The 25,311-nt window shown below is 41.7% G+C and overlaps 1 protein-coding gene across 6 annotated transcripts in view; it reads left to right on the top strand.

The window, feature by feature from the left end:
• The window catches only part of LOC118368774 (multiple PDZ domain protein), a 68,022-nt gene that overhangs the window by 4,585 nt on the left and 38,126 nt on the right, over window positions 1–25,311 (top strand). For 5 of the 6 annotated variants that reach the window (XM_052497226.1, XM_052497224.1, XM_052497225.1 and 2 more), the window contains exons 3-18: window positions 3,804–3,970; window positions 8,316–8,477; window positions 8,931–9,070; window positions 9,957–10,170; window positions 10,706–10,834; window positions 11,205–11,288; window positions 11,503–11,607; window positions 12,193–12,295; window positions 12,600–12,688; window positions 14,107–14,323; window positions 16,293–16,373; window positions 18,364–18,443; window positions 18,753–18,899; window positions 19,171–19,341; window positions 23,677–23,853; window positions 24,229–24,438. In XM_052497226.1, the coding sequence (XP_052353186.1) occupies window positions 3,804–3,970; window positions 8,316–8,477; window positions 8,931–9,070; window positions 9,957–10,170; window positions 10,706–10,834; window positions 11,205–11,288; window positions 11,503–11,607; window positions 12,193–12,295; window positions 12,600–12,688; window positions 14,107–14,323; window positions 16,293–16,373; window positions 18,364–18,443; window positions 18,753–18,899; window positions 19,171–19,341; window positions 23,677–23,853; window positions 24,229–24,438 (2,276 nt within the window). The remainder of the gene's footprint in view (window positions 1–3,803; window positions 3,971–8,315; window positions 8,478–8,930; window positions 9,071–9,956; window positions 10,171–10,705; window positions 10,835–11,204; window positions 11,289–11,502; window positions 11,608–12,192; window positions 12,296–12,599; window positions 12,689–14,106; window positions 14,324–16,292; window positions 16,374–18,363; window positions 18,444–18,752; window positions 18,900–19,170; window positions 19,342–23,676; window positions 23,854–24,228; window positions 24,439–25,311) is intronic. The other variant, XM_052497223.1, reaches the window with a different exon arrangement.

Genomic DNA, 25,311 nt, shown 5'->3' with positions numbered 1-25,311 from the left:
TGAGGAGGCGAGAAGAGCTTATGCAGGGTCGAGCAAGCAAACTGTGGAGGACCTTTTTTCTCCGGTTGCCCAGTCCGGACCTGTGTGTCTCTCGGCCGAGCCAAAGCTAACAGCAAATCATTGTTATTCTGAAAGAGAACATCATGTTGAATGGAAGTTAAGCTAAGCCTCAGGGTGGTCTCTTTCGCTCCCCCCATGAATCATTCACATAGTGCTTCACACATTAGAAAGCATGTTTGGTTCCGTGTGTCAACAGGAGCATGTGTTACTTACAGTAGATAAGACTTTTGAAGTCAATTGTATAATAGACATTCCTTCAACACTCATTCCTTCAACACTCTGCCCCTCAGGGTTGTATTCTTAGTCACCTCCTGTACTCCCTTTCACCCATGAATGCGTGGCCCGCACACGATTCCAACACCATCAACTTTGCTGACGACAATGGTAATGAGACAGCCTACAGGGAGGAGGTCCGAGACTTAGCAGTGTGGTGCCTTGACAACAACCTCTCCCTCAACATCAGTAAGACCAAGGAGCTGATTGTGGGCTACAGGAGAAAGAGGGAAGAGCACGCTCCCATCCACATCGCTGTCGTGGAGCTGGTCGAGAGCTTCACATTCGTTGACCTCCACATCACTGAGGACTAAGCACCCTCACATTAGTGAAGAGGGCACAGCAGCCACTCTTCCTCCTCAGGCGACTGAAACGATCTTCCAGAACGTTACACAGCTGCGCAATCGAGAGCATCTTGACTGGCTGTATCACTGCTTGGTATTGCAAATGCACCGCCCTGGACCGCAAAGCGCTACAGAGAGTGGTGCAGACAGTCTAGTACGGGCTGAGCTCTTTGCCATCCAGGACCTCTATATCAGGTGGTGTCAGGGGAAGGCCAGAAAAATTGCCAAAAAATCCAGCCACAGACTGTTCACTCTGCTACCATTTGGCAGATGGTACTGAAGCATTGGCTCTCGGAACAACAGGCTCTCGGAACAACAGGCTCCGAGACAGCTTCTACCGCCAAGCCATAAAACTGCTAAATAGCCAGACTGCTAAATAGTCAGTGAATGGTACCCAAACTATCTTGCACTGACCCTACGCACACTCACTAGACTATATATACACACCATTGATGTTTTATTTCCTAGTTTTGTTGTCTTCACTATTATTCTACATTGTAGAAAATAGTAAAAATAAAGAAAAACCCTTGAATGAGAAGGTGTGTCCAAACTTTTGACTGGTAGTGTACATTTTCAAACTCATCCTATGCTGCCTGCTGCTACTCTGTTCTCTATTTATTCGTATTATTGTCTTATCCTGAAGCTTAGTCACTTGACCCTCCCTTCATGTACTTTTCTACCTCAAATACCTTGTACCCCTTCACATTGAGCTGGTACTGGTACTCCCTGTATATAGCTAAAAAAAAAAAGTGTATTTTTTATTATTATTGTTTATTGCATATTTGGTAAGCAGTGGAGGCTGCTGAGGGGAGGACGGCTCATAATAATGGCTGGAATGAGGCAAACGGAATGGCATCAAACACACAGAAACTAGAGGTCGACCGATTATGATTTTTCAAAGCCGATACCGATTATTGGAGGACCCAAAAAAGTCGATACCGACTAATCGGCCGATTTAAAAAAAAAATAATAATAATAATAATTTTATTTGTAATAATGACAATTACAACAATACTGAATGAACACTTATTATAACTATATATATATATATATATATATATATATATATATATATATATATATATATATAATACACCAATAAAAAGCAATTTAGCATCAAATAAATAATGCAAAATGTTCCATTTGTTTTAATTAATGCAAAAACAAAGTGTTGCAGAAGAAAGTAAAAGTGCTGTAAAAGTGCAGTATGTGCCATGTAAAAAAAGCTAACATTTAAGTTCCTTGCTTAGAACATGAGAACATATGGAAGTTGGTGGTTCCTTTTAACATGAGACTCCAATATTCCAAGGTAAGAGGTTTTAGGTTGTAGTTAATATAGTATTTATAGGACTATTTCTCTCTATACCATTTTGTATTTCATATACCTTTGACTATTGGATGTTCTTATAGGCACTGCCAGTGTAACAGTATAGCTTCCGTCCCTCTCCTCGCCCCTACCTGGGCTTGAACCAGGAACACATCGACAACAGCCACCCTCGAAGCAGCGTTATCCATCGCTCCACAAAAGCCGCGGCCCTTGCAGAGCAAGGGGAACAACTACAAGTCTCAGAGCGAGTGACGTTTGAAACGCTATTAGCGCGCACCCCGCTAACTAGCTAGCCATTTCACATCGGTTACACCAGCCTCATCTCGGGAGTTGATAGGCTTGAAGTCATAAACAGCTCAATGCTTGAAGCACAGCAACGAGCTGCTGGCAAAATGCACAAAAGTTCTGTTTGAATGAATGCTTACGAGCCTGCTGGTGCCTACCATCACTCAGTCAGACTGCTCTATCAAATCATAGACTTAATTAAAACATAATAACACACAGAAATACGAGCCTTAGGTCATTAATATGGTCGAATCCGGAAACTATCATTTCGAAAACAAAACGTTTATTATTTCAGTGAAATACTCAACCGTTCGGTATTTTATCTAACAGGTGGCATCCTAAGTCTAAATATTCCTGTTACATTGTACAATCTTCAATGTTATGTCATTAATTAATTACTAATTACCCAAACTGTTGCATATACCCTGACTCTGCGTGCAATGAACACAAGAGAAGTGACACAATTTCACCTGGTTAATATTGCCTGGATTTCTTTTAGCTAAATATGCAGGTTTTAAAATATATACTTCTGTGTATTGATTTTAAGAAAGGCATGGGTGTTTATGGTTAGGTACAGTCGTGCAACGATTGTGCTTTTTTCGCAAATGCGCTTTTGTTAAATCATCCCCCAGCGTTGCATCGATTATATGCAACGCAGGACACGCTAGATAAACTAGTAATATCATCGCCCATGTGTAGTTAACTAGTGATTATGATTTGATTGTTTTTTATAAGATAAGTTTAATGCTAGCTAGCAACTTACCTTGGCTACTTACTGCATTCGCGTAACAGGCAGGCTCCTCGTGGAGTGCAATGAGAGGCAGGTGATTAGAGCGTTGGACTAGTTAACTGTAAGGTTGCAAGATAGAATCCCGGAGCTGGTAAAAATCTGTAAAAATCTGTCATTCTGCCCCTGAACAAGGCAGTTAACCCACCGCTAGGCCGTCATTGAAAATAAGAATGTGTTCTTAACTGACTTGCCTAGTTAAATAAAGGCGTAAAAACATATATTTTTTAAAAATCGGCCAAATCGGTGTCCAAAAATACCGATTTCCGATTGTTATGAAATCGGCCCTAATTAATCGTTCGACCTCTAATAGCAACCATGTATTTGATACCATTCTGCTCTGGCCATTACTACAGGTCCGTCCTCCCCAATTAAGGTACCACCAACCTCCTGTGTTGGGAAGGGCTCGCAAACAAGCATTTCACAGTAAAGTCTACACCTGTTGTATTCGGTGCATGTGAAATAAATATGTTTTGATATCTCAGCAATCCATCCTACATAAACACTGCCAACAAAATAGGAACACTTGGATGTTTAATTACAGGATGTTTTAGAGATGTCAAAGGGGGCATGTCAGCCTCCTATCTAGCTGACCTCAACTTCTAAACAATTTCAACACTTGCGTTGATCACCCTGCATGTTCATACTGATGGCTATCCCTCTCTTCCTCTCTTCTCCACGCGGCTGCCTCCCCATGCGGTCACTGGACTATGCAACACTTTTGCAGATACCCAGCGTGCCTTGCAGGCAGTGGAGCGTCTCCAGGCCAAGCTGAAGGACCGGGGGGAGGTCCCCACCGAGGAGAAGCTCAGCCTGCTCAAGTCAGTTCTCCAGAGCCCCCTGTTCCACCAGATTCTTGCCCTGCAGAAGTCTGTCCAGCTCCTCAAAGACCAGGTGGGTAAGATCAGGTTTTTCTTGGGTGTTGGGATGTAGGATCACTAAGTTAGTCAGCTAACTTTGATGAACAATATCAAATATACAGTGCCTTCAGAAAGTATTCACACCCCTTGACTTTTTCCATATTTTGTTGCATTACAGCCTGAATGTAAAATACACTGAACAAAAATATGAATGCAACATGATGGTCCCATATTTCATGAACTGAAATAACATTTTCCATAGGCTCAAAAAGCCTATTTCTCTTACATTTTGTGTACACATGTGTTTTCATCCCTGTTAGTATTTCTCCTTTGCCAAGATAATCCATCCACCTGACAGGTGTGGCATGTCAAGAAGCTGATAAAACAGCATGATCATTACACAGGTTCACCTTGTGCTGGGGACAATAAAAGGCTGCTCTATAATGTGCAGTTTTGTCATGCAATGCCACAGATGTCTCAAGTTTTGAGGGAGCGTGCAATTGGCATACTGACTGCAGGAATGTCCACCAGACCTGTTGCCAGAGAATTTAATGTTAATTTCTCTACCATAAACCGCCTTAGAGAATTTGGCAGTATGTCCAACCGCAGACCACATGTAACCACGCCAGCCCAGGATCTCCACATCCAACTTCTTCACCTGCGGGATCGTCTGAGAGCAGTCACCCGGACAGCTGATGAAACTGAGGAGTATTTCTGTCTGTAATAAAGCCCTTTTGTGGGGTAAAACACATTTTGTTTGACCTGGCTCCCCAGTGGGTGCCATCCCAGGCCCATCCATGTGAAATCCATAGATTAGGTGCTAATATATATATTTCAATTGACTGATTTCCTTAAAAGAACTTTAACTCAGTAATATCATTAAAACTATTGCTTATTGCGTTTGTTTTTGTTCAGTATAGTTTAATTTGAGATTTTTTGTCGCTGGCCTACAAACAATACCCCATAATGTCACAGTTGAAGCCTAAATATGTTCAGGAGTAAACATGTGCCTAAAAATTCACATAATGAGTTGCATGGACTCACTCTGTGTGTATTAATTGTGTTGAACATGATTTTTGAATGACTACCTCATCTCTGTACCCCACACATACAATTATCTTTAATGTCCCTCAGTTGAGTGATTTTCAAGGACAGATTCAACCACAAATTCCAGGGAGGTTTTCCAATGCCTCACAAAGAAGGGCACCTATTGGTAGATGGGTAAAATAAAAGCAGACATTGAATATCCCTTTTGAGCTTGGTGAAGTTATTAATTACACTTTGGATGGTGTATCAATACACCCAGTCACTTCAAAGATACAGGCGTCGTTCCTAACTCTGCCGCAGAGGAAGGAAACTGCTCAGGGATTTCACCATGAGGCCAATGGTGACATTAAAATAGCTACAGAGTGTAATGGCTGTAATAGGAGAAAACTGAGGATGGATCAACTACATTGTAGTTATCCCACAATACTAATCTAATTGACAGAGTGAAAAGTGTCAGGCACAGCAATTTACTTTTTCGGTTCAGCCTGCTTTCCATCAAACGCTGAGAGATGAATTCACCTTTCAGCATGACAATAAGCTAAAACACAAGGCCAAATTTGCACTGGAGTTGCATACTAAAAAAAAAACTTTACACTTGCAAACTTTGCTGGAGTTGTTAGCTGGCTAATTGTTTTCCTCTTGGATGTTTTGTTTACAAATGTATTTTACAATTAAACATAGGCTAGCTAGTTGCTAAGGGTCGACTTTTCCAGGAATGTTTTTGCACTGCAAGAATGCGATCAAGCCGATACCGGCACTGTTCTTGCACCGCAGTATATTGTCTAGCTATGTAAATTAGAATTTAATTTTACTGCTGTTACGTTCATAGCTGACTTGTAAATTGTTATTTTATTATACAGCAGCCTACATACTCTTTGTAACTAAAATAGGCCTACTGGTTGATATGGATCAAAGGGCCCTGCAGCTGCTTATGAACTCTCAGGTAGCCTAGAATCTAGAGCATGTTATGACGTCTTGCCTCGCTTTGGTTTGTTGACCCGACAAAACAAAATATAACATTTAAACAAAAGGACAAAACTGTCACTTACTGAGTCTGGCATTAACCTCTAAGCAGCCTATGGACAAGGTATGACAGCAATCCATGCTTTGGTTGTGTTTGTACTTTGAGTAAACTATCCCTTTCAGAATGAGGGTTAGGATAGGCATCACTCTAACCCTTACAGGGGGTCATAAACATGACCCAATGAAGTAAACGTAGACTTAACCTCAACCCATCTCTGGTCCCAACTCCCTAACGTGTCTTTAAGTGTTTGTCCACATTGTAGATACATGTGTTAAAGGCATAGCTTCAGACTCAGGATTGACCGTGCATGGTCTTTGATACGACAGTATTATTATGTCTGGTAGTTAGAATGAAAGAAATGACTGCTACCTATTTCAATCTTGATTTGGTCTGCATTGAATCCAATTGAATTATTAGGGCTTCAGACAGATTGAGCTTTTTTTCCCCCTCTCCAATCATGTATTACTGTGCTCATATTGCAGTCCGAGCTCATCTGGGCACTTTTAATAAGGTTCCATAAGCAGACAATACCAGGAAAAGCCAAAAGGCCTCCTCGGCTTATCCAGGGCCCATGAGAAATGTAGATTTGTTTTTGCCCAAGAAAGAGCTCTGGTTAGGTCACTGTGGGAAGGGGCCAGGGTGAGTGCTTGAGACAGAAAATATGCGAGCTATGCAGTGGGAGGCAGGGGGGCTGCTACATCTTCTTTTTTTTTCAACCCTAAAGGAATTCAGATTATAAAATCCTTGCAGGCATTTTTTTGTGCGCCAGTGCTTTATAGCTTATTTCAGCAGTGTCACATTCCTTAGCACAATGTAGCAATCCAGTCCACACCGTATAGCATGGGTAACTGTGTGTTTGGCATGCTAAACTATTGCTCTTCCAACCTAATGTTTTTAAGCTAAAATACATGAGTAATGGAGTCTATGTTTATAGATAAAGCGAATCAAAGAAGACATTAAATAATGTAAATTAAATTTAGAGGAACAAAGATTAAGCTGAGATTTTGCAATACAAATAGACTTTCTGGCTTCCTTAGGCGAAACCAATTTGTAGGAAAGCTGTAGTTGGTGTTTTTGTTGTCAGTCAATGCCTAGACCCACACATAGTCTGTCTGTCTACTCCTGCCAGTAGCCTAGCACTGTCAGTGTCGCTATGGCGACGGGGCCTGCTCGCAGAAGAGAGAGGCTGCCGCCGTGTGAAGTGGGGCAGAAACAATTTCTTAAATGTGCAAGAACCAAACTGGAACTTTAATCCTCTTAGCCCGGCTGGCTAACAAAGCTTGTGTATGGGACAGCAACTTGAGCGCTACGCTAAGTTAGCCGAGCCTGCAGGGTTTTTCTCTTTACAAAGGCTAAAACCTCACCATAGGCTACTGGCTGGATGATATGTCAGCTAGTGTCAAAAATGCTTCTTCAATATGCTAAGCACACAAGCACAATTTCAAAAGGGCAACCGAAGCCGAGGATGCTATATTTCAAACAAAGTGCTCATGAAGCAATGCGCTAGTCCTTTTGGATCACATTCAAACGAATCATAAACAAACATTAGAGCCAATAAGCAAATGAGATTCAAAAACATAGTTTTACACATTGTCTAATTCATGTAATCCATTAGTCACAAAACCACAGTGGTTGCAGCCCAGTTATTGACTAGCATATCAAGGCATCCAGATGGCTATGATGGAAATATTACATTGGTGGCAGAGTCATTGTTGGATCAGCTGAAAGGCTATTATCTCTGAAGGATTAGACTGCTATAGATCCAGCTAATCACGGTTGGGTAACGAGCTGGCCTGCCTCCCCCGCTCCTAGACTTAGTTTGATTTAGGGAATTCACAAAATTAGCCTTTGTTTATTTTAACAGCAGTGATGGCAGGTTTTTGGTTAGAACTTGATTGGATCGGCTTGTGTGGCCTTATTTGGGATATTAGTGATACTCACTCAATGCATGTGCGTAACAATGTGACGAGTAAACATGGTTTGTGTTGATATATTCAAAAATAAAGCTGTCATTTTGTGGATTAAGTCTGTTTCTTGCAAGATGTATAATTCCTACCATCACAACATTGAATACATTTGATTTCAAATAATTGCTTATAGTGTTTGTGATCATGTCTCTCTAACTTCAATCGAACAACTGCAACAAATTCAGTAAACAGCACTTCAAACTATAACAGCCAACAGCTTTTAGCAGCTGCTCTTTCTTACAAACAATACTGAGTTTACACAGTACACAATATATCAATATGTTGCAAAACCTAGAATTCTTGAATGCAACACGTGACTGTATTTCCATTGATGGTTTCAGGGTGGTGTCACATCAACACTTTGCGATGACCTGAGTGAATGCTACACATCAGCCCAGGACAATGGTGGCCATCTTGCCTACCCAGAAGCCTCCACTAGTACGCAGGTCAATGGGAAGCAATCGCCGGAGGATTTTGAGCACATCATTCGCTCCATGGCTCAGGTAAAGACACGTTTGGATAAAACGCAAGCATTTCATACATTTTGCGTTATTTCATCACAACAAGTAACTTTCTTATAGATTCACATATATTAAGAGGTACATATTTCATTATAATGTTGATTGTTTTTGTTTCATATGTTGTTGGTGGTACTATTTCTCTACATCCCTAGACTGTAAAACATCTCCAGAAATGTATCTTGATAATCACAAGCAAGTCTGGTTACACTCCCGGTCAATCTAGCTAAATATTCAAAGACATTCAAAGACAAGTGCGCACTACACTACAGTACACTGTGTTCAGTGTACACTCTTGAGTGACTTCAGGGGAGAGTGTGTGACTTTGCTGCTGTGAGAGGGGGAGGGGGGTAAGAAGGAGGGCTAACGTGGAGAGTGTGTGATTTATATGGGTACATTTGTGTGTGTGTGTGTGTGTGTACGTGCGTGTGTCTCTAGGGGCGCTACGTGACGCGCATGGAGCTGGTGAAGCCACTGTCTGGGGGTCTGGGCTTCAGCGTGGTTGGCCTGAGGAGCGAGAACCGCGGGGAGCTGGGCATCTTCATCCAGGAGATCCAGCCCGGGAGCGTGGCCGACTGGTATGGGAAAGTTAACAAGGGTCATCCCCAGCAGATAAATCTGGTTGAAATGACATCATTATAACTAGAACGCCAGTTTTGCCTACTGGGTCAACCGTTGATTATCTAATGTGTTAGTGATGGGCTGGAACAAAATGCATGCCCACCCTGTGCTGGGCAAATCTGGTTGTAATGAAGTCATTAAAACCAGAAACCCAGTTTTTGCACATTCCAGCTGAATCAACAGTTGATTATCTGATGTGTTAGTACTGGTCTGGAACAAAAGCCTGCCCACCCTGCATCTCCCCAAGACCATAGTTGGTGACTACTGTCTTTTTCGACCTGCATCTTTTCAACTGTGAGATTATCCTCAGTTCTAAGCCTTACAGCCCATTTGATAATCAACTATTCAATAATGAATTTAGTTGCACTGAAGCCGTGTCCTAATGAACTATGTTTGACCTCGAGTCATCAATGAAAACTTAACAATATAAGTATTTAAAGGGATAGTTCACCCAAAATTACATATTGGACAAAACTACTAAAAAGTTACCACTTACAGCTGCAATATGTAACTTTTTGAGCGACCTGACCTAATTCACTTACAAATGTCTGTTATAGATCTCTCATTCTCATTGAAAGACAGTTTAAGAAGCAGTAGATCTGTTCTATCTGTGCTATATCTATGCTTCATTATTTGTGATTATGGAAAATATATTTCACAGCAGTTTAGATGCTACAATAATTCTCTACACTATACTTGCTTGTTTTGTCACATAAACTGAAATTAAGTGAACTATTAGAATTTTACCAACCAGGATGCCATACTGTAATTTTGGTGAACTATCCCTTTAATTGATGTCTTGTGGGAATATTTTTTATCGCGAGAATCCTCCTGTTCCCACAGCGATGGGAAGCTGAAGGAGTCAGACCAGATCTTGGCCATCAACGGTCAACCCCTGGACCAGACAGTGACCCACCAGCAGGCCATAGGCATCCTGCAGAGAGCATCTGAGTGCGTGCAGCTCACTATAGCCAGAGGACCCATCCCTCAGCTGGCCAGCCCTGTGGTGTCCCGTACCCCCTCCGCTGCCAGCACCCTGTCTGCCCACTCCAGTGCGGTAAGGGGAGTGCACACACAGAAGCTTGTGGAAGCATACACGTATATAAACACATTAGCACACACATGCACACTCACATTCTGTATACACACACACAAACACACACACACAAACTATATTGTCTCACATTCCTGGGGGAGCTAGCGTAATGCCTGACCTCTCTAGCGTGATGAGGAACACAGACACAAAAGCACCCCTTATACACAGACGGTTATATAACGTTAGTTCACTGGGGCACACACACAGCAATATTCAAATTCCTTCTTTGAGCACTTAACATATTCCTTCTCGCTCCTTGTGGCACAAAGAGCCTCAACGATGTATCTCTATCACCCTGTTATGTGTAGTTTTCTTGACATCCTCCCAGGTGGTTCCTGGAATGATGTTTCTTCATTTCCTCATTAGTCCTAGTTGTTCTCCTTGGACGGCATACCTCTCTTTTACCCTGAGGGTTACACCCTATATATAGTAACCGTCCTGTAGTGAATGTTTTGAGATCCGTATCTGACGCTGCGCTCTCTGTGTCCCTCCTTAGGCCCACTGGAATCATGTGGAGACCATGGAGCTGGTCAACGACGGGACAGGCCTGGGCTTTGGCATTGTGGGAGGAAAGACCACCGGTGTCATTGTCAAAACCATCCTGCCTGGAGGCATCGCTGATCAGGTGACTTCAATGTCATGGATGCACCACACATTGGTATTTAGAGGATTTGCAAGCAGGAACCAACTGGGTCAAAAATGGTTTGAATCAATGTTTGTTACACGTTATTTCAACAACAACAACAACAAAAATCCATGTGATGATGTTGAATTAACGTGGAAAACTGATTGGATTTGCAAAACGTCCTGAACGTAAGGATTTCCCTAAATCCAATGTCAGGGTGACATGTTTGGTTGAATTCACGTTACTTGACATCTCAACCAAATTTGTATAAAAAAATCAATGTTGAACTGGCATCTGTGCCCAGTGAGGAAGCTTGGTTTTTGTAAGCCATACCTACTAGTAATAACCAACTTTCCTACCTTGTACTTAGGATGGGCATCTGCGCAGTGGGGACCACATCCTCAAGATTGGGGACACTGACCTATATGGCATGGGAAGTGAGCAGGTGGCTCAGGTACTGAGTTTTGTATTGAATTGACTACTGATAATGAGACTTGTCTGAGACTTTTAGACATACAACATTGAGATTTGACTGAGTCTTGACAAAAACTTCTCAATTTTATCCCCATTGTCCTGCTTTTTCTATGGTTCTATACAGTATAGCCCTAAGTGACAAGTACAGTATTTAGTGTGAAATGCTGGTCTCAGTTGTATTGTGATTGGTCCAGGTCCTGAGGCAGTGTGGTAACCGAGTGAAGTTGGTCATCACCAGAGGCCCTCCAGAGGAGAACGCCATCGTCCCAATGGTGTTGCCCACGGTCACAGAGCAACAGGTACGACATGACAATTGTGTGGGTGGTTGTTTGGGTGGATGGGTAGGGGAGAGATGAGGTGGTTTTATTAGGTTTGTTTCCTTAAAATGTTATATTTACTAATGACTAGGATAAAGGGCATGTGGTTCTGTCTCTCTTTTGTTCCAGCTCTCTTCCCCTCAGAGATAGGTATCCGATGAGAATAATTTGTGACACGTAACATCATCTGTGACTCAGCCTCAGAGGTCACAATGTTCCAAAAGGCTAACAACTGGAATTCGCTGTCCATTATCAAGCAGTATTAACCATGAACCTTATCAACATTCCATGACTCACACTCCCAAACTAGATTGTATATTCTTCTCTGTACACAGTATCAGTACCCCATTGCTTGATTAATTTTTAGTTGACATTCATCAAATAAATAACATAACTCATCTGGCTGACAGAGTTGATGCATAGGTGAGGAATGCTTCTTGGTAAATTGGTAACAGCACGTGGAATTGGGGGAATTCGGCACCCGCGACTCGCCCCCTCCACTGTGCTCTCTGTCAGCCATTTTGTAGAATGTAGAAGCTGACTCACTCTTCCTCTGTCTCTTCACAGGGATACGAGGAAGAGGAGGCCGAAGCGTTTGACGTTGGGCTGACCAAGAACGCCCAGGGTCTGGGAATCACCATCGCCGGCTATGTGGGGGACAAACATTCTGGTAAGACTTGGCAGCATTGTTTACTACTGGAAATAGTTTGGTTTTATTTATTTTCTAACTTATTCACTCTGCTTGGGATGGAATGAAACCACTTGTGGGAAGGAATTTACTTTAAAGAGTCCCATAGAATGTCTGGAGCAAAGATCTATGTAGTGACACTGCCTCTTCTAGGGAAATCTGACTTCTCTAGAACACTCAAACTGCAGATACAGTTAAAGGGTGTCTCTTGTACTGTATAAAGGATACTGCTTGTTTTAAGAACGTTATCCACACATGGTCATTGTGTCTATTTTGACATTTTCAGAGCCCTCTGGTATTTTTGTGAAAAGTATAACTAAAGACAGTGCGGTGGAGCAAGACGGCCGGATCCATGTTGGGGACCAGATCATAGCCGTAAGTGTCTTAGACCATCCTCAACTTTTTGTTTTGTTGTTGTATTTTTTGGTTATTGTAAATTTAGTCAAATTCCATGTGACCATTTAGTCACGGTAATTAGGCTTCTCCAAGCTCTGATGCTGCTGATGGTCATTAGTAGTCGACCAAACTTGATAACTGCCTGGTACTCAACGTTCTATTGTACCTCTAATCACTCTGACATCAATGCAAATGTAATCAAAAATCTAATCAAATACTTAATGAGAGCCCATTAGCTCATGTTGCGCAACATTTCTATAGGCTATGCAATTGAGTGAGAAAACAGAGTGATGGCCTCTATTAAAAATAGTATTATCCCATCAGCTTTCTATAGGCTAGGCATACTATATTTATTTCTCAACTTTTCTAAATGTAAGCACATTGCTTCTCTTTACAACAGGAATATAGCTTACATGGCTGGCATTGAAAATGAACCACAGGAAAAGCGTCCTCCATTCGCTATTTTCGAGACGGGTGCATGAAAACGGTCCGTTCTAAATCAAAACAAATTTCACACATACAGTACCAGTCAAAAGATTGGGCACACCTACTCATTCCAGGGTTTTTCTTTATTTAAAAAAAATTCTACATTGTAGAATAATAGTGAAGACATCAACACCATGAAATAACACATATGGAATCATGTAGTAACCAAAAAAGTGTTAAACAAATCAACGTATATTTAATATTTAAAATTATTCAAGGTAGCCACCCTTTGCCACCCTAGACCCTAGATTTTCTTTATATCATGTTTCTTTAGACCTGTCTAAAGTATATTATGGATTTATTGGGATGGTATAGGCTATATTACATTGATTTATTATACTTTTTAAAAATGTTGATGTTTCAAAGGTAAGAATGAGTGGCTTGTAGACAGGAAATGCAACATTTTTTTCATATTCATTAACAGTCAATTACCGTGAGACCGGCAGTTATTTTCTTGACAATCACCAGCTGACATAATGTCATCACCGTCACAACTCTAGTCATGACCCTAAATTGAGCATTTACTATTAATGCAAAACCCTTTCTGTGTTACATCCGGAATAAATTAATGGATTTGAAGCATGAGCAAATTTTCCATCATGATTTATTTTCTTGTTGTGATGTAGGTTTGTCTATTGGGTGGTACTATTTCTGTGTGTATGGGTGTGCCTGGTATGGGTGTGCCTGTGATCTTGCTTTCCTATTTGTGTGTTGTCCTGAGAATTTATCCCATAGACTTGGATAGATGACTCACGTGCCACAAAGGCTGTTTAAGTATGGAGAAAGATCTCATTGACGCTTTCCATGCTGTCACAGAAGCCAACATGACAAAGATGCAGAGAGCACTCTAAGCACTCTATTCAACTCCATGATGTATCCATAATCATGACATGAATGATCGCCCCCTGCAGGTGGACGGTATTAACATCCAGGGCTACACCAACCAGCAGGCCGTGGAGGTGCTGAGACACACGAGCCAGACAGTTCACCTGAAGCTGATCAGGCGAGGCTTCCGTCCAGAGGATATCCCACCCGCTGTGGTGCCCAGTGTGATCGTAGTCTCACCAACCCCAGGGGGCAGAGACACGACACTGGAGAGGACGGATGTTGTGGACGCCACCACTCAAGGTACCTGTAGTTCATTAGGGGCGGCAGGGTAGCCTAGTGGTTAGAGCGTTGGACTAGTAACCGGAAGGTTGCAAGTACAAATCCCTGAGCTGTCCTCTTGATCCCCCCCGAGCTGACAAGGTACAAATCTGTCGTTCTGCCCCTGAACAGGCAGTTAACCCACTGTTCCTAGGCCGTCATTGAAAATAAGAATTTGTTCTTAACTGACTTGCCTAGTTAAATAAAGGTAAAATAAAAAAATTAGGCAGGAAATGGAAGAAAACTGACTTAAACAGGGAGGGACTTCCTGGATTTGTCCCATTAAAAAAAACACACTCTATTGGGTTTTCCGCTGCAAAGCGTTTTAAAATGTTTTGGCGTGCCCTAATGAACATGACTATGACAACTGCATATTTGATTGACAGTCACATATACCTCCAATCACAGTGGTCTATATTCAAGCAAAACACAGTGCATATATACACTACCGTTCAAAAGTTTTGGGTCACTTAGAAATGTCCTTGTTTTTAAAAATAACATCAAATTGATCAGAAATACAATGCAGACATTGTTAATGTTGTAAATGACTATTGTAGCTGGAAACAGCAGATTTTTTATGGATCATCTACATAGGTGTACAGAGGCCCATTATCAGCAACCATCACTCCTGTGTTCCAATGGCACGTTGTGTTAGCTAATCCAAGTTTATAATTTTAAAAGGCCAACTGATCATTAGAAAACTCTTTGGCAATTATGTTAGCACAGCTGAAAACTGTTGTTCTGATTATAGAAGCAATAAAACTGCCCTTATTTAGACTAGTTGAGTATCTGGAGCATCAGCATTTGTGAGTTCGATTATAGGCTCAAAATGGCCAGAAACAAAGACTTTTCTTCTGAAACTCGTCAGTCTATTATTGTTCTGAGAAATGAAGGCTATTCCAGGTGAGAAATTGCCAAGAAACTGAAGATCTCGTACAACGCTGTGTACTACTCCCTTCACAGAACAGTGCAAACTGGCTTTAACCAGAATAGAAAGAGGAGTGGGAGGCCCCTGTGCACAACTGAGCAAGAGGACAAGTACATTAGCGTCTAGTTTGAGAAACCAACACCTCACAATTCCTCAACTGGCAGCTTCATTAAATAGTACCTGCAAAACACCAGTCTTAACGTCATCTGTGAAGAGGCAACTCCGGAATGCTGGCCTTCTAGGCAGAGTTGCAAAGAAAAAGCCAAATCTCAGACTGGTCAATAAAAATAAAATATTAAGATGGGCAAAAGAACACAGACTCTGGACAGAGGAACTGATTTTAGATCAGTACTGCTATTCTGAGAAGCTTGAAACATACAGCCCGTGATCACATCCCTGGTGACGCTGCAGGGCTATGCCTACTTGAGGACAGTACACATAACCAAAACATTGCCCTAACTTTAATGGCCTCCATCTCCGTAAGGATGGTGAAGCTTCTCTCTACTTGTATCTTCTCACCACAACCACAGCTCCAGATTTAGAAGGCTGTGCGCTCCGCCCTGCTTTAGGAAACCCTGAACTCCTTTAACCTGTAATTGGGCCAGCCTCATACGAACCCCAGTAAACATATGCGTAGGAAAATGCACTGCAAAATCAAGTCACATTTTATTGGTCGCATACACATATTTAGCAGATGTTATTGCGGGTGTATTGAAATAGCACAACAATACACATAAATCTGAAAGTACAAACGCACATGTGCATGCTCACACACACACACACTTGCGCACACTCACACACACTACCCATAATAACACAACCCGTGACGACATGTTCGGAGCTGGAACCAGGACTAACTAAAGCAGACCTCTGATGTGTTTGTGTCTTTACCATACAAGACACGATGCACAACCCATGCCATCATAACCACCATGTTCGGGCTGGGAGCAAGATGACTTAACCAAGAGCTCTGCAAGTGTGTATGTGTGTATTGATGTGTATATATTGTGTACCCTGGTGCAGGTAAGAAACAGTACCAGGCATTGAGTGAGGAATCTGATGTCACCAACGTGAAGGATCAGTTAACTGAGAAGACCAGAGACGGTAAGTGAATCCACTCCCCTGTTATCTGGGGTCCTTTACTAAGTATAACTAATGAATTGGAATCTGTTTAAAGTATGCTATTGTTGTGAGGACTGGTTTTAGGCTACTGTGCATTTCAAAAGAATTGAACCAATGCATCTGTAGATGCTCAACAAACTATTAATGCATGTCTATAGATGTTTCCCCTGTTGTAATTCAGCAAAAATGTTGTTGACGCGGGTTTGATCGCCTGTTGATAAGTTTGTTGAGCATCTACAGATGGACTATCCAAATGAAGTGTTACCACACATTTCAAATATAATGTGCATGTAGAACATAATAATCTGTATGTTTTCTCCATAATATATATATATATATATATATATATATATATATATATATATATATATATATAGATTTTCTTCACATTAAAGGGTAAATGAAAGATCCTTTGAAGTGCTTCTTAAAGTAAAGCCTAAACTCTATCAAGTAGTGCGTTTGGAGTTGTCTAACTGTAGCCTACCGCTGTGACTCATTGAGTCTGAATCAATCAGATGGGACATAGTAGTTGGTTGAATGTACTTTATACGTCATTCTATTTAAGTCTACACTGAGTGTACAAAACATTAGGAACACCTTCCCTTTTGCACTCAGATTAGCATCAATTCGGGGCATGGCCAACAAGCTTTTGACACCTTGACTCCAATGCTTCCCACAGTTGTGTCAAGTTGGCTGGAAATCTTTTATCTTGCCCATTCACCCTCTGTACAAAAGTTTGGGGTCACTTAGAATTGTCCTTGTTTATTAAAGAAAAGCACTTTTTTTCTCCATTAAAATAACATAAAATTGATCAGAAATACAGTGTAGACATTGTTAATGTTGGAATTGACTATTGTAACTGGAAATGGCTGCTTTATTTTTAATGGAATATCTACATAGATGTACAGAGGCCCATTATCAGAAACCATCACTCCTGTGTTCGTATGGCACGTTGTGTTAGCTAATCCAAGATTATCATTTTAAAAGGCTAATTGATCATTAGAAAAACCTTTTGCAAATGTGTTAGCACAGCTGAAAACAACTGTTGTCTGCTTAAAGAAGCAATACAACTGTCTTTCTTTAGACTAGTTGAGTATTTGGAGCATCAGCATTTGTGGGTTCAATTACAGGCTCAAAATGGCCAGAAACAAAGACCTTTCTTCTGAAACTCGTCAGTCTATTCTTGTTCTGAGAAATGAAGGCTATTTCATGCGAGAAATGTCCAAGAAACTGAAGATCTCGTACAACGCTGTGTACTACTTCCTTCACAGAACAGTGCAAACGGGCTTTAACCAGAATAGAAAGAGGAGTGGGAGGCCCCGGTGCACAACTGAGCAAGTGGACAAGTACATTAGTGTGTCTAGTTTGAGAAACAGACGCCTCACAATTTCTCAACTGGCAGCTTCATTAAATAGTACCCGCAAAACACCAGTCTCAAAGTCAACATTGAAGAGGCGACTCCGGGATGCTGGCCTTCTAGGCAGAGTTCCTCTGTCCAGAGTCTGTGTTCTTTTGCCCATCTTAATCTTTTATTTTTATTGACCAGTCTGAGATATGGCTTATTCTTTGCAACTCTGCCTAGAAGACATTGAGACCGGTGTTTTGCAGGTACTATTTAATGAAGCTGCCAGTTGAGGACTTTGGAGTCATCTGTTTCTCAAACTAGACACACTAATGTACTTGTCCTCTTGCTCAGTTGTGCACCGGGGCCTCCCACTTTCAAATACAAGGACATTTCTAAGTGACCCCAAACCTTTGAACGGTAGGGTTCATCTGAATTGTATCAATGCTTAAAAATACTAATTTAACCGCTCTCCTTCCCTTCATCTACACTGATTGCAGTGGATTTAACAGGTGACATCAATAAGGGATCAAAGGTTTCACCTGGATTCACCTGGTCAGTCTGTACTGGAAAGAGCTAATGTTCCTAATGTTTTTTACATTGATTGTATGGTATGTTGATGTTTTTAAGAAGCAAAGCTAACAGAGGATGAGGAGTTAGAGCTGAAGAAGAAGTGGCAGGAGACTCTCGGCCCCAGCAAGGAAGTAGTGGTGAGTTAACAGAAGTAACATCCACCCAAACATAGCCTGTCTCTACTAAATGATACATGGTTGTACTTTTTCCTGTTTTACACATTATATATATTGCTGTTGTATAGATGGAAAAGCACTGGTTGCAGAATAAAAACATTATTGTATGTGTTGTAAATAAAAAATATTGTTTGTTAAAAAAAAAATAGGATAATTATAGGATAATTTCATAAGATGTGCCAAGGCATCATTTTTTTTTTTTTACTATGAAAAAGCTTCATAGTATTTTTGTGCCAACTGAGTTGTGCCCACCTGTTGTGCCCATGACAGGTTGCCCAAGTGGAGAAGTTCAGTGAGAGCAGTGGTCTGGGAATCAGTCTGGATGCCAACAGCGGGCACCACTACATCCGCTCCGTCCTGCCGGAGGGGCCAGTGGGACGCTGTGGGAAACTCTACAGTGGGGACGAACTGCTCGAAGTAAGGGACACCGCCAATAGTGAGAACATTATGAACAACCGTTAGCCTGGAACTTACTTAGTGCACAAATTCTTCAACCACTGATATCAAATTTGAAAGTGCCTAAATTCCTTGGATATATGTGGAGTTTACCGTGAATAGGATCTCTGCGAGCGTGGGAACACTGCCTTTAAAAACAGCAATGCCCTATAACCTTTAATCGGATTGAATCCTGGCATGAGTGACTCAACATAAGTGTTGACCATTGGATGTGTGTGCCCACCCCTCTCAGGTTAATGGAATATCCCTGATTGGTGAGACCCACAAGGAAGTGGTGAGCATTCTGAAGGAGCTGCCTGTCTGTGTCTACATGGCCTGCTGTAGGCCCGCCCCTCTCCTGAAGAGTGACAGGGATTCTGGCCAACCGGGGTTGGATGAATTTGCTACTGAACCTATAATGAAGGTACTTCCCCACTCTGCTTTGATGTTCTTGATCATAAGTTGTTCGTGAAAAAACTCACCTGCTATGGATTTACATTATTTGCCATTGCATGGTTGGAGAGTTATTTATCCGGTAGAACCCAGAGAGTGTTCTTCAATGGAAGCTTTTCTAACATCAGATGTGTACAGTGTGATGTCCCTCAGGGCAGTTGCCTTGGGCCTTTCACTCTTTTATATTTTTCCAAATAATTTGCCACTGGTCTTACATGAAGCTGGAATTAATATGTATGCTTATGATTCCACACTCTACATGACAGCACCCAAAGGGAGTGAGCTCACTGACCTTCTAAATCGGAAGTTATGTTCAGTATCAGAATGGGTCATTAATAGCAAACTGGTCTTAATTACATCTAAAACTAAAAGCATTGTATATGGTTCAAAACTTTCTCTAAGACCTAAACCTCAACTGGAGTTGTGCATAAAGGGTGTGACCATTGAGCAAGTTGAGGAAGCTACACTCCTAGGTATAACATTGAATGGTCAATTATCATGGTCAAGTCATTTTACTTCACTGTACTAGTTATTCAGGCTCTGGTCTTGTCCCATCTTGATTACTGTCCAGTAATATAGTAAAGTGCAGCAAAGAAAGACCTAGCAAAGCTGTAGCTGGCTCCAAGCAGAGCAGCACACTTTCCCCTTAACTGCACATACAGAACTAACAATAACAACATACATGGCAGTCTTTCCTGGTTGAGTGTTGACGAGAGATTAACTGCAGACAATTCCAGATTGTTTGCATAATCAAATAACCTACAGCTCAGACACCCATACAGTTGAAGTCGGAAATGTACATACACTTAGGTTGGAGTCATTTGGAACTTGTTTTTCAACCTCTCAACAAAACTATAGTTTTGGCAAGTCAGTTAGGACATCTACTTTGTGCATGACAAAAGTAATTTTTCCAATAATTGTTTACAGACAGATTATTTCACTTATAATTCACAGTAATTCACAGTAATTCACAATTCCAGTGGGTCAGAAGTTTGCATGTACTAAGTTGACTGTGCCTTCAAACAGCTTGGACAATTCCAGAAAATTATGTCATGGCTTTAGAAGCTTCTGATAGGCTAATTGACATAATTTGAGTCAATTGGAGGTGTACATGTGGATGTATTTCAAGGCCTACCTTCAAACTCAGTGCCTCTTTGCTTGACATCATGGGGAAATCAACCAAGACCTCAGAAAAAATGATTGTAGACCTCCACAAGTTTGGTTCATCCTTGGGCACAATTTCCAAACGCCTGAAGGTACCACGTTCATCTGTACAAACAATAGTACACAAGTATAAACACCATGGGACCACGCAGTCGTCATACCACTCAGGAAGGAGATGCGTTCTGTCTCCTAGAGATGAACATACTTTGATGCGAAAAGTGCAAATCAATCCCAGAACAACAGTAAAGGACCTTTTGAAGATGCTGGAGGAAACCGGTACGAAATATCTTTATCCACAGTCCTATATCGACATAACCTGAAAGGCCGCTCGGCAAGGAGGAAGCCACTGCTCCAAAACCACCATGAAAAAGCCAGACTATGGTTTGCAACTGCACATGGGGACAAAAATTGTACTTTTTGGAGAAATGTCCTCTGGTCTGATGAAACAAAAATATAACTGTTTAGCATCATGACCATTGTTATGTTTGAAGGAAAAAGGGGGAAGCTTGCAATCCCAACTGTGAAGCACGGGGGTGGCAGCATCATTTTGTGGGGGTGCTTTGCTGCAGAAGGGACTGATGCACTTCACAAAATAGATGGCATCACGAGGAAGGAAGATTATGTGGATATATTGAAGCAACATATCAAGACATCATCAGGAAGTTAAAGCTTGGTCGCAAATGGGTCTTCTAAATGGACAATGTCCCCAAGCATACTTCCAAACTTGTGGCAAAATGGCTTAAGGACAACAAAGTCAAGGAATTGGAGTGGCCATCACAAAGCCCTGACCTCAATCCCATAGAGAATCTGTGGGCAGAACTGAAAAAGCATGTACGAGCAAGGAGGCCTACAAACCTGACTCAGTTACACCAGCTCTGTCAGGAGGAATGGGCCAAAATTCACCCAACTTATTGTGGGAAGCTTGTGGAAGGCTACCTGAAACATTTGACCCAAGTTAAACAATTTAAAGGCAATGCTACCAAAATACTAATTGGGTGTATGTAAACTTCTGACCCACTGGGAATGTGATGAAAGAAATAAAAGCTGAAATCTTTCTCTCTACTATTATTCTGTCAAAAAGTTCTACAGCTGCACCATCGAGAGCATCCTGACTGGTTGCATCACCACCTGGTATGGCAACTGCTCTGCCTTGGACCGCAAGGCAATACAGAGGGTAGTGCGTACGGCCCTGTACATCACTGGGGCCAAGCTTCCTGCCATCCAGGACCTCTATATCAGGCGGTGTCAGTGGTATCCAATTGTTAGTAGCCCTAAAAATGTCTACACCAGCCACCTTAGTCATGGACCATTCTCTCTGCTACCGCACAGCAAGCAGTACCGGAGTGCCAAGTCTAGGGCCATAATGCTTCTTAACAGCTTCTTTGACTCCTGAAAAGCCATATGACTCCCGAAAAGCCATATGACTCCCGAAAAGCCATATGACTCCCGAAAAGCCATATGACTCCCGAAAAGCCATATGACTCCCGAAAAGCCATATGACTCCTGAAAAGCCATATGACTCCTGAAAAGCCATATGACTCCTGAAAAGCCATATGACTCCTGAAAAGGGAATCAAATGGCTACCCGGACTATTTGCATTCACCCCCCCCAGCCGCATTTTCACACTGCTGCTCCTCTTTGTTTATTATCTATGCACAGTCACTTTACCTCTACCTCCATGTTAATTGTTTACTCCATGTGTAACTCTGTGTTGTCTGTTCACACTGCTATGCTTTATCTTGGCCAGGTCGCAGTTGTAAATGAGAACTTGTTCTCAACTAGCCTACCTGGTTAAGTAAAGGTGAAATAAAAAAAGAAAAGAAAAAATATTACCTCAATTACCTCGACTAACCTTTGCCCCCCGCACATTGACTCTGTACTGGCACCCCCTGTATATAGCCTCGCTACTGTCATGTTATTGTTGCTCTTTAATTATTTATTTTTTGTATATTTATTTTCTACGTTCAATTTATTTGTGTAAATACATTCTTAGCACTTATTTTTCTTAAAACTGCATTGTTGGTTAATAGCTTGTAAGTAAGCATTTCACTGTAAGGTCTACTATACCTGTTGTATTTGGCGCATGTGACAAATACAATTTGATTTGACACTTTAAACCCCCTATGCAGCTTTGAGACCATTCTTTCAAAGTCATTGAGATCTCTTCTTCTAGCCGTGGTAGCCAAAATAATGGGCAACTGGGCATTTGTATATATGACCCTGATCCTGATGGGATGTTTTAATTACTCAATTAAATCAGGAACCACACTTGTGTGGAAGCACCTGCTTTAAATATACTTTCTATCCCTCATTTACTCAAGTGTTTTCTTTGTTTATGTTTTCTTTATTTTAGATGCTGTTGACATTACCATTATTACATACTGTATTTTTTGAACTGTCAGTGTTCCAGTAACTGTCATAGCAGAGTCAATGCTTACTAGCCTAAACATAATGCAATATAACATGCATGTTTTGGGGTCAATGCATGTTTGGGGTCAATGCATGTTTGGGGTCAATGCAGATTTCAATTCAGTCATATTCTTTGTTCATTTTAGCAAGTGAATTGTTTAGGAAGTGATTTGAAAACTGGAGGTAAAGCCAGAAAGTCCTTCACAAATTGGTCGGTGTTGGACATACAGTAGCATACAGTAAACACTGTTTTCCCACACCCCTTGTTATTGAATGGCTGTTTGGGAATCAACATCAGTAAGTCCTCCTACTTCACTCCTCCACCCTCATCCATTAGTTTAACACAGTCTGTCCAATGCTCTGCCGGGCCTCCAGATTGGCAATGATGACGGATTAAGATTTAGGATTAGGAAGGACGCTGACTCTTTATTAACACCAATCCATGTAAAGTAATACCTCCGGTACTGTGACAATACATGAGATAAGGCAATAGTAGCCAGGGACACAAAGGAAACCTGCATTTTAATTTTGGAATTCTCCTCAGCTCATCAGATGCCTCAGTTCAGGGAAAAACAATAAAACATACAGCACTTCTGCTTAGCATTCAAAGATTCCCTTTAATGTGCTGCCAAAGATCTTATGAAAAGGTACTCGTGGAATACCAGCAGCCTATGGGCTCGGAGTTGGTGAGGAATGCGTGCACTGGGATGATATCGAGGGTTTATCTCTGCAGATACAGGGAGACCTCGACAGTTTCCTGGTTTTCGAAGGTTCCGAGGGGGTGGCGACGAGGGAAAATGTAACGGATGAGACACTCGGAGCTCCTTTGGCCATGTGGGAGACGGAGATACAGGACATTGAGCTGGAGAAGGGTGCGAGCGGACTGGGATTCAGCATCTTGGACTACCAGGTGAGATTTCTGATTTGGATTTATGGGAATGATTATCATAGGAATGATACGCTTTTGTTGTGGGTTGTTCCTGTCTTCTTACTTTGGGAGGAAGTGGTCACGTGAGCTTTAGGGCCGTTGCCCACCTGGAAATGAAGTTCAACAAATAGCATAAGTGACTAAATATACTGCAGTGCGCTGTTTTTTTTCCCATGTAGATTGAAACTAAGTTGCTTACTCTTGTTTTTGTTCAAAGTAATAACTTGTGATTTACAGAACATTCAGAATAAACAAATCCTCCAAATAAAAGTGAATGCTACATTTTCGTCCTTGTTGGTATAATGGATTATCTGTTGAGTGCATCCATTGACATCACTGACACAGATCTTGTCGTAGGACCCAATGGATCCTGCCAAGACGGTGATTGTGATTCGCTCTCTGGTGTCTGAAGGAGTGGCAGAACAGGATGGCAGGCTATTGCCAGGCGACCGGCTCATGTTCGTCAACAGCACCAACCTGGACAACGCCAGTCTGGAGGACGCTGTCCAGGCATTGAAGGGGGCTAACATCGGCACGGTCCACATTGGGGTGGCCAAACCACTACCTGTAAGGAACCCCTATTGTGAGGTCTGTCCTATGGAGAGGACTAGTGAGGTGTGTGTGTGTGTGCGTGCGTCCGTGTTTTATATGTACAGTGAGCTCCAGAAGTATTGGGACAGTGACCGTTCTTGTTTTGGCTATGTACTCCAGCACTTTGGATTTGAAATGATGCAATGACTACGAGGTTAAAGTGCAGACTGTCAGATTGAATTTTTGTGTATTTTCATCCATATCATGTGAACCGTTTAAAATTACATCACTTTTTGGACATAGTCCCTTCATTTTAGGGGAACGAAAGTCATTATTGCGTGCCAGGAATGTGGGACCAAATACTAAACTTTTTGACTACTTTAATACACACAAGTGAATTAGTCCCAATACTTTTGGTCCCCTAAAATGCGGGGAATATGTACACAAAGTGCAGTAATTTCTAAACCGTTTACCTGATAAGGATGAAAATACCCTCAAATTAAAGTTGACAGTCTGCACTTTAACCTCGTAGTCATTGTATCATCTCAAATCCAAAGTGCTGGAGTACAGAGTCACAACAACAAAACATGTCACTGTCCCAATACTTTTGGAGCTCACTGTATATGAGCGTTTGTGTGTGTGTGGGCGCTCAGTATTTGTGTGCGTTTTCTCTCCGGTGTGTGGCCACCCAATAATGAGGGCTCATCTTACAGATGTCTTGAATTTTTCATGCTGAGACAGTAGAGTTAGGCTACATGCTAATGCTGACATACTCACCTCTAAGCTCCCTGGCAACAGCATAGGGCAGCACAAATATCTCTGCCTTTTGTGTCATATTGCTTTATTATTGCATTTTGAGCCGCCTTGGAGTCCGTGTACATAAATGCATTGAGGCAGCTGTCAAAATAA

Source organism: Oncorhynchus keta, chromosome 35, assembly GCF_023373465.1.
Source record: "Oncorhynchus keta strain PuntledgeMale-10-30-2019 chromosome 35, Oket_V2, whole genome shotgun sequence".
In the NCBI taxonomy this organism is placed as follows: domain Eukaryota; kingdom Metazoa; phylum Chordata; class Actinopteri; order Salmoniformes; family Salmonidae; genus Oncorhynchus; species Oncorhynchus keta.
Note: the sequence above shows the minus strand (reverse complement) of the source record. Positions and strands in the feature narration are given on the sequence as shown.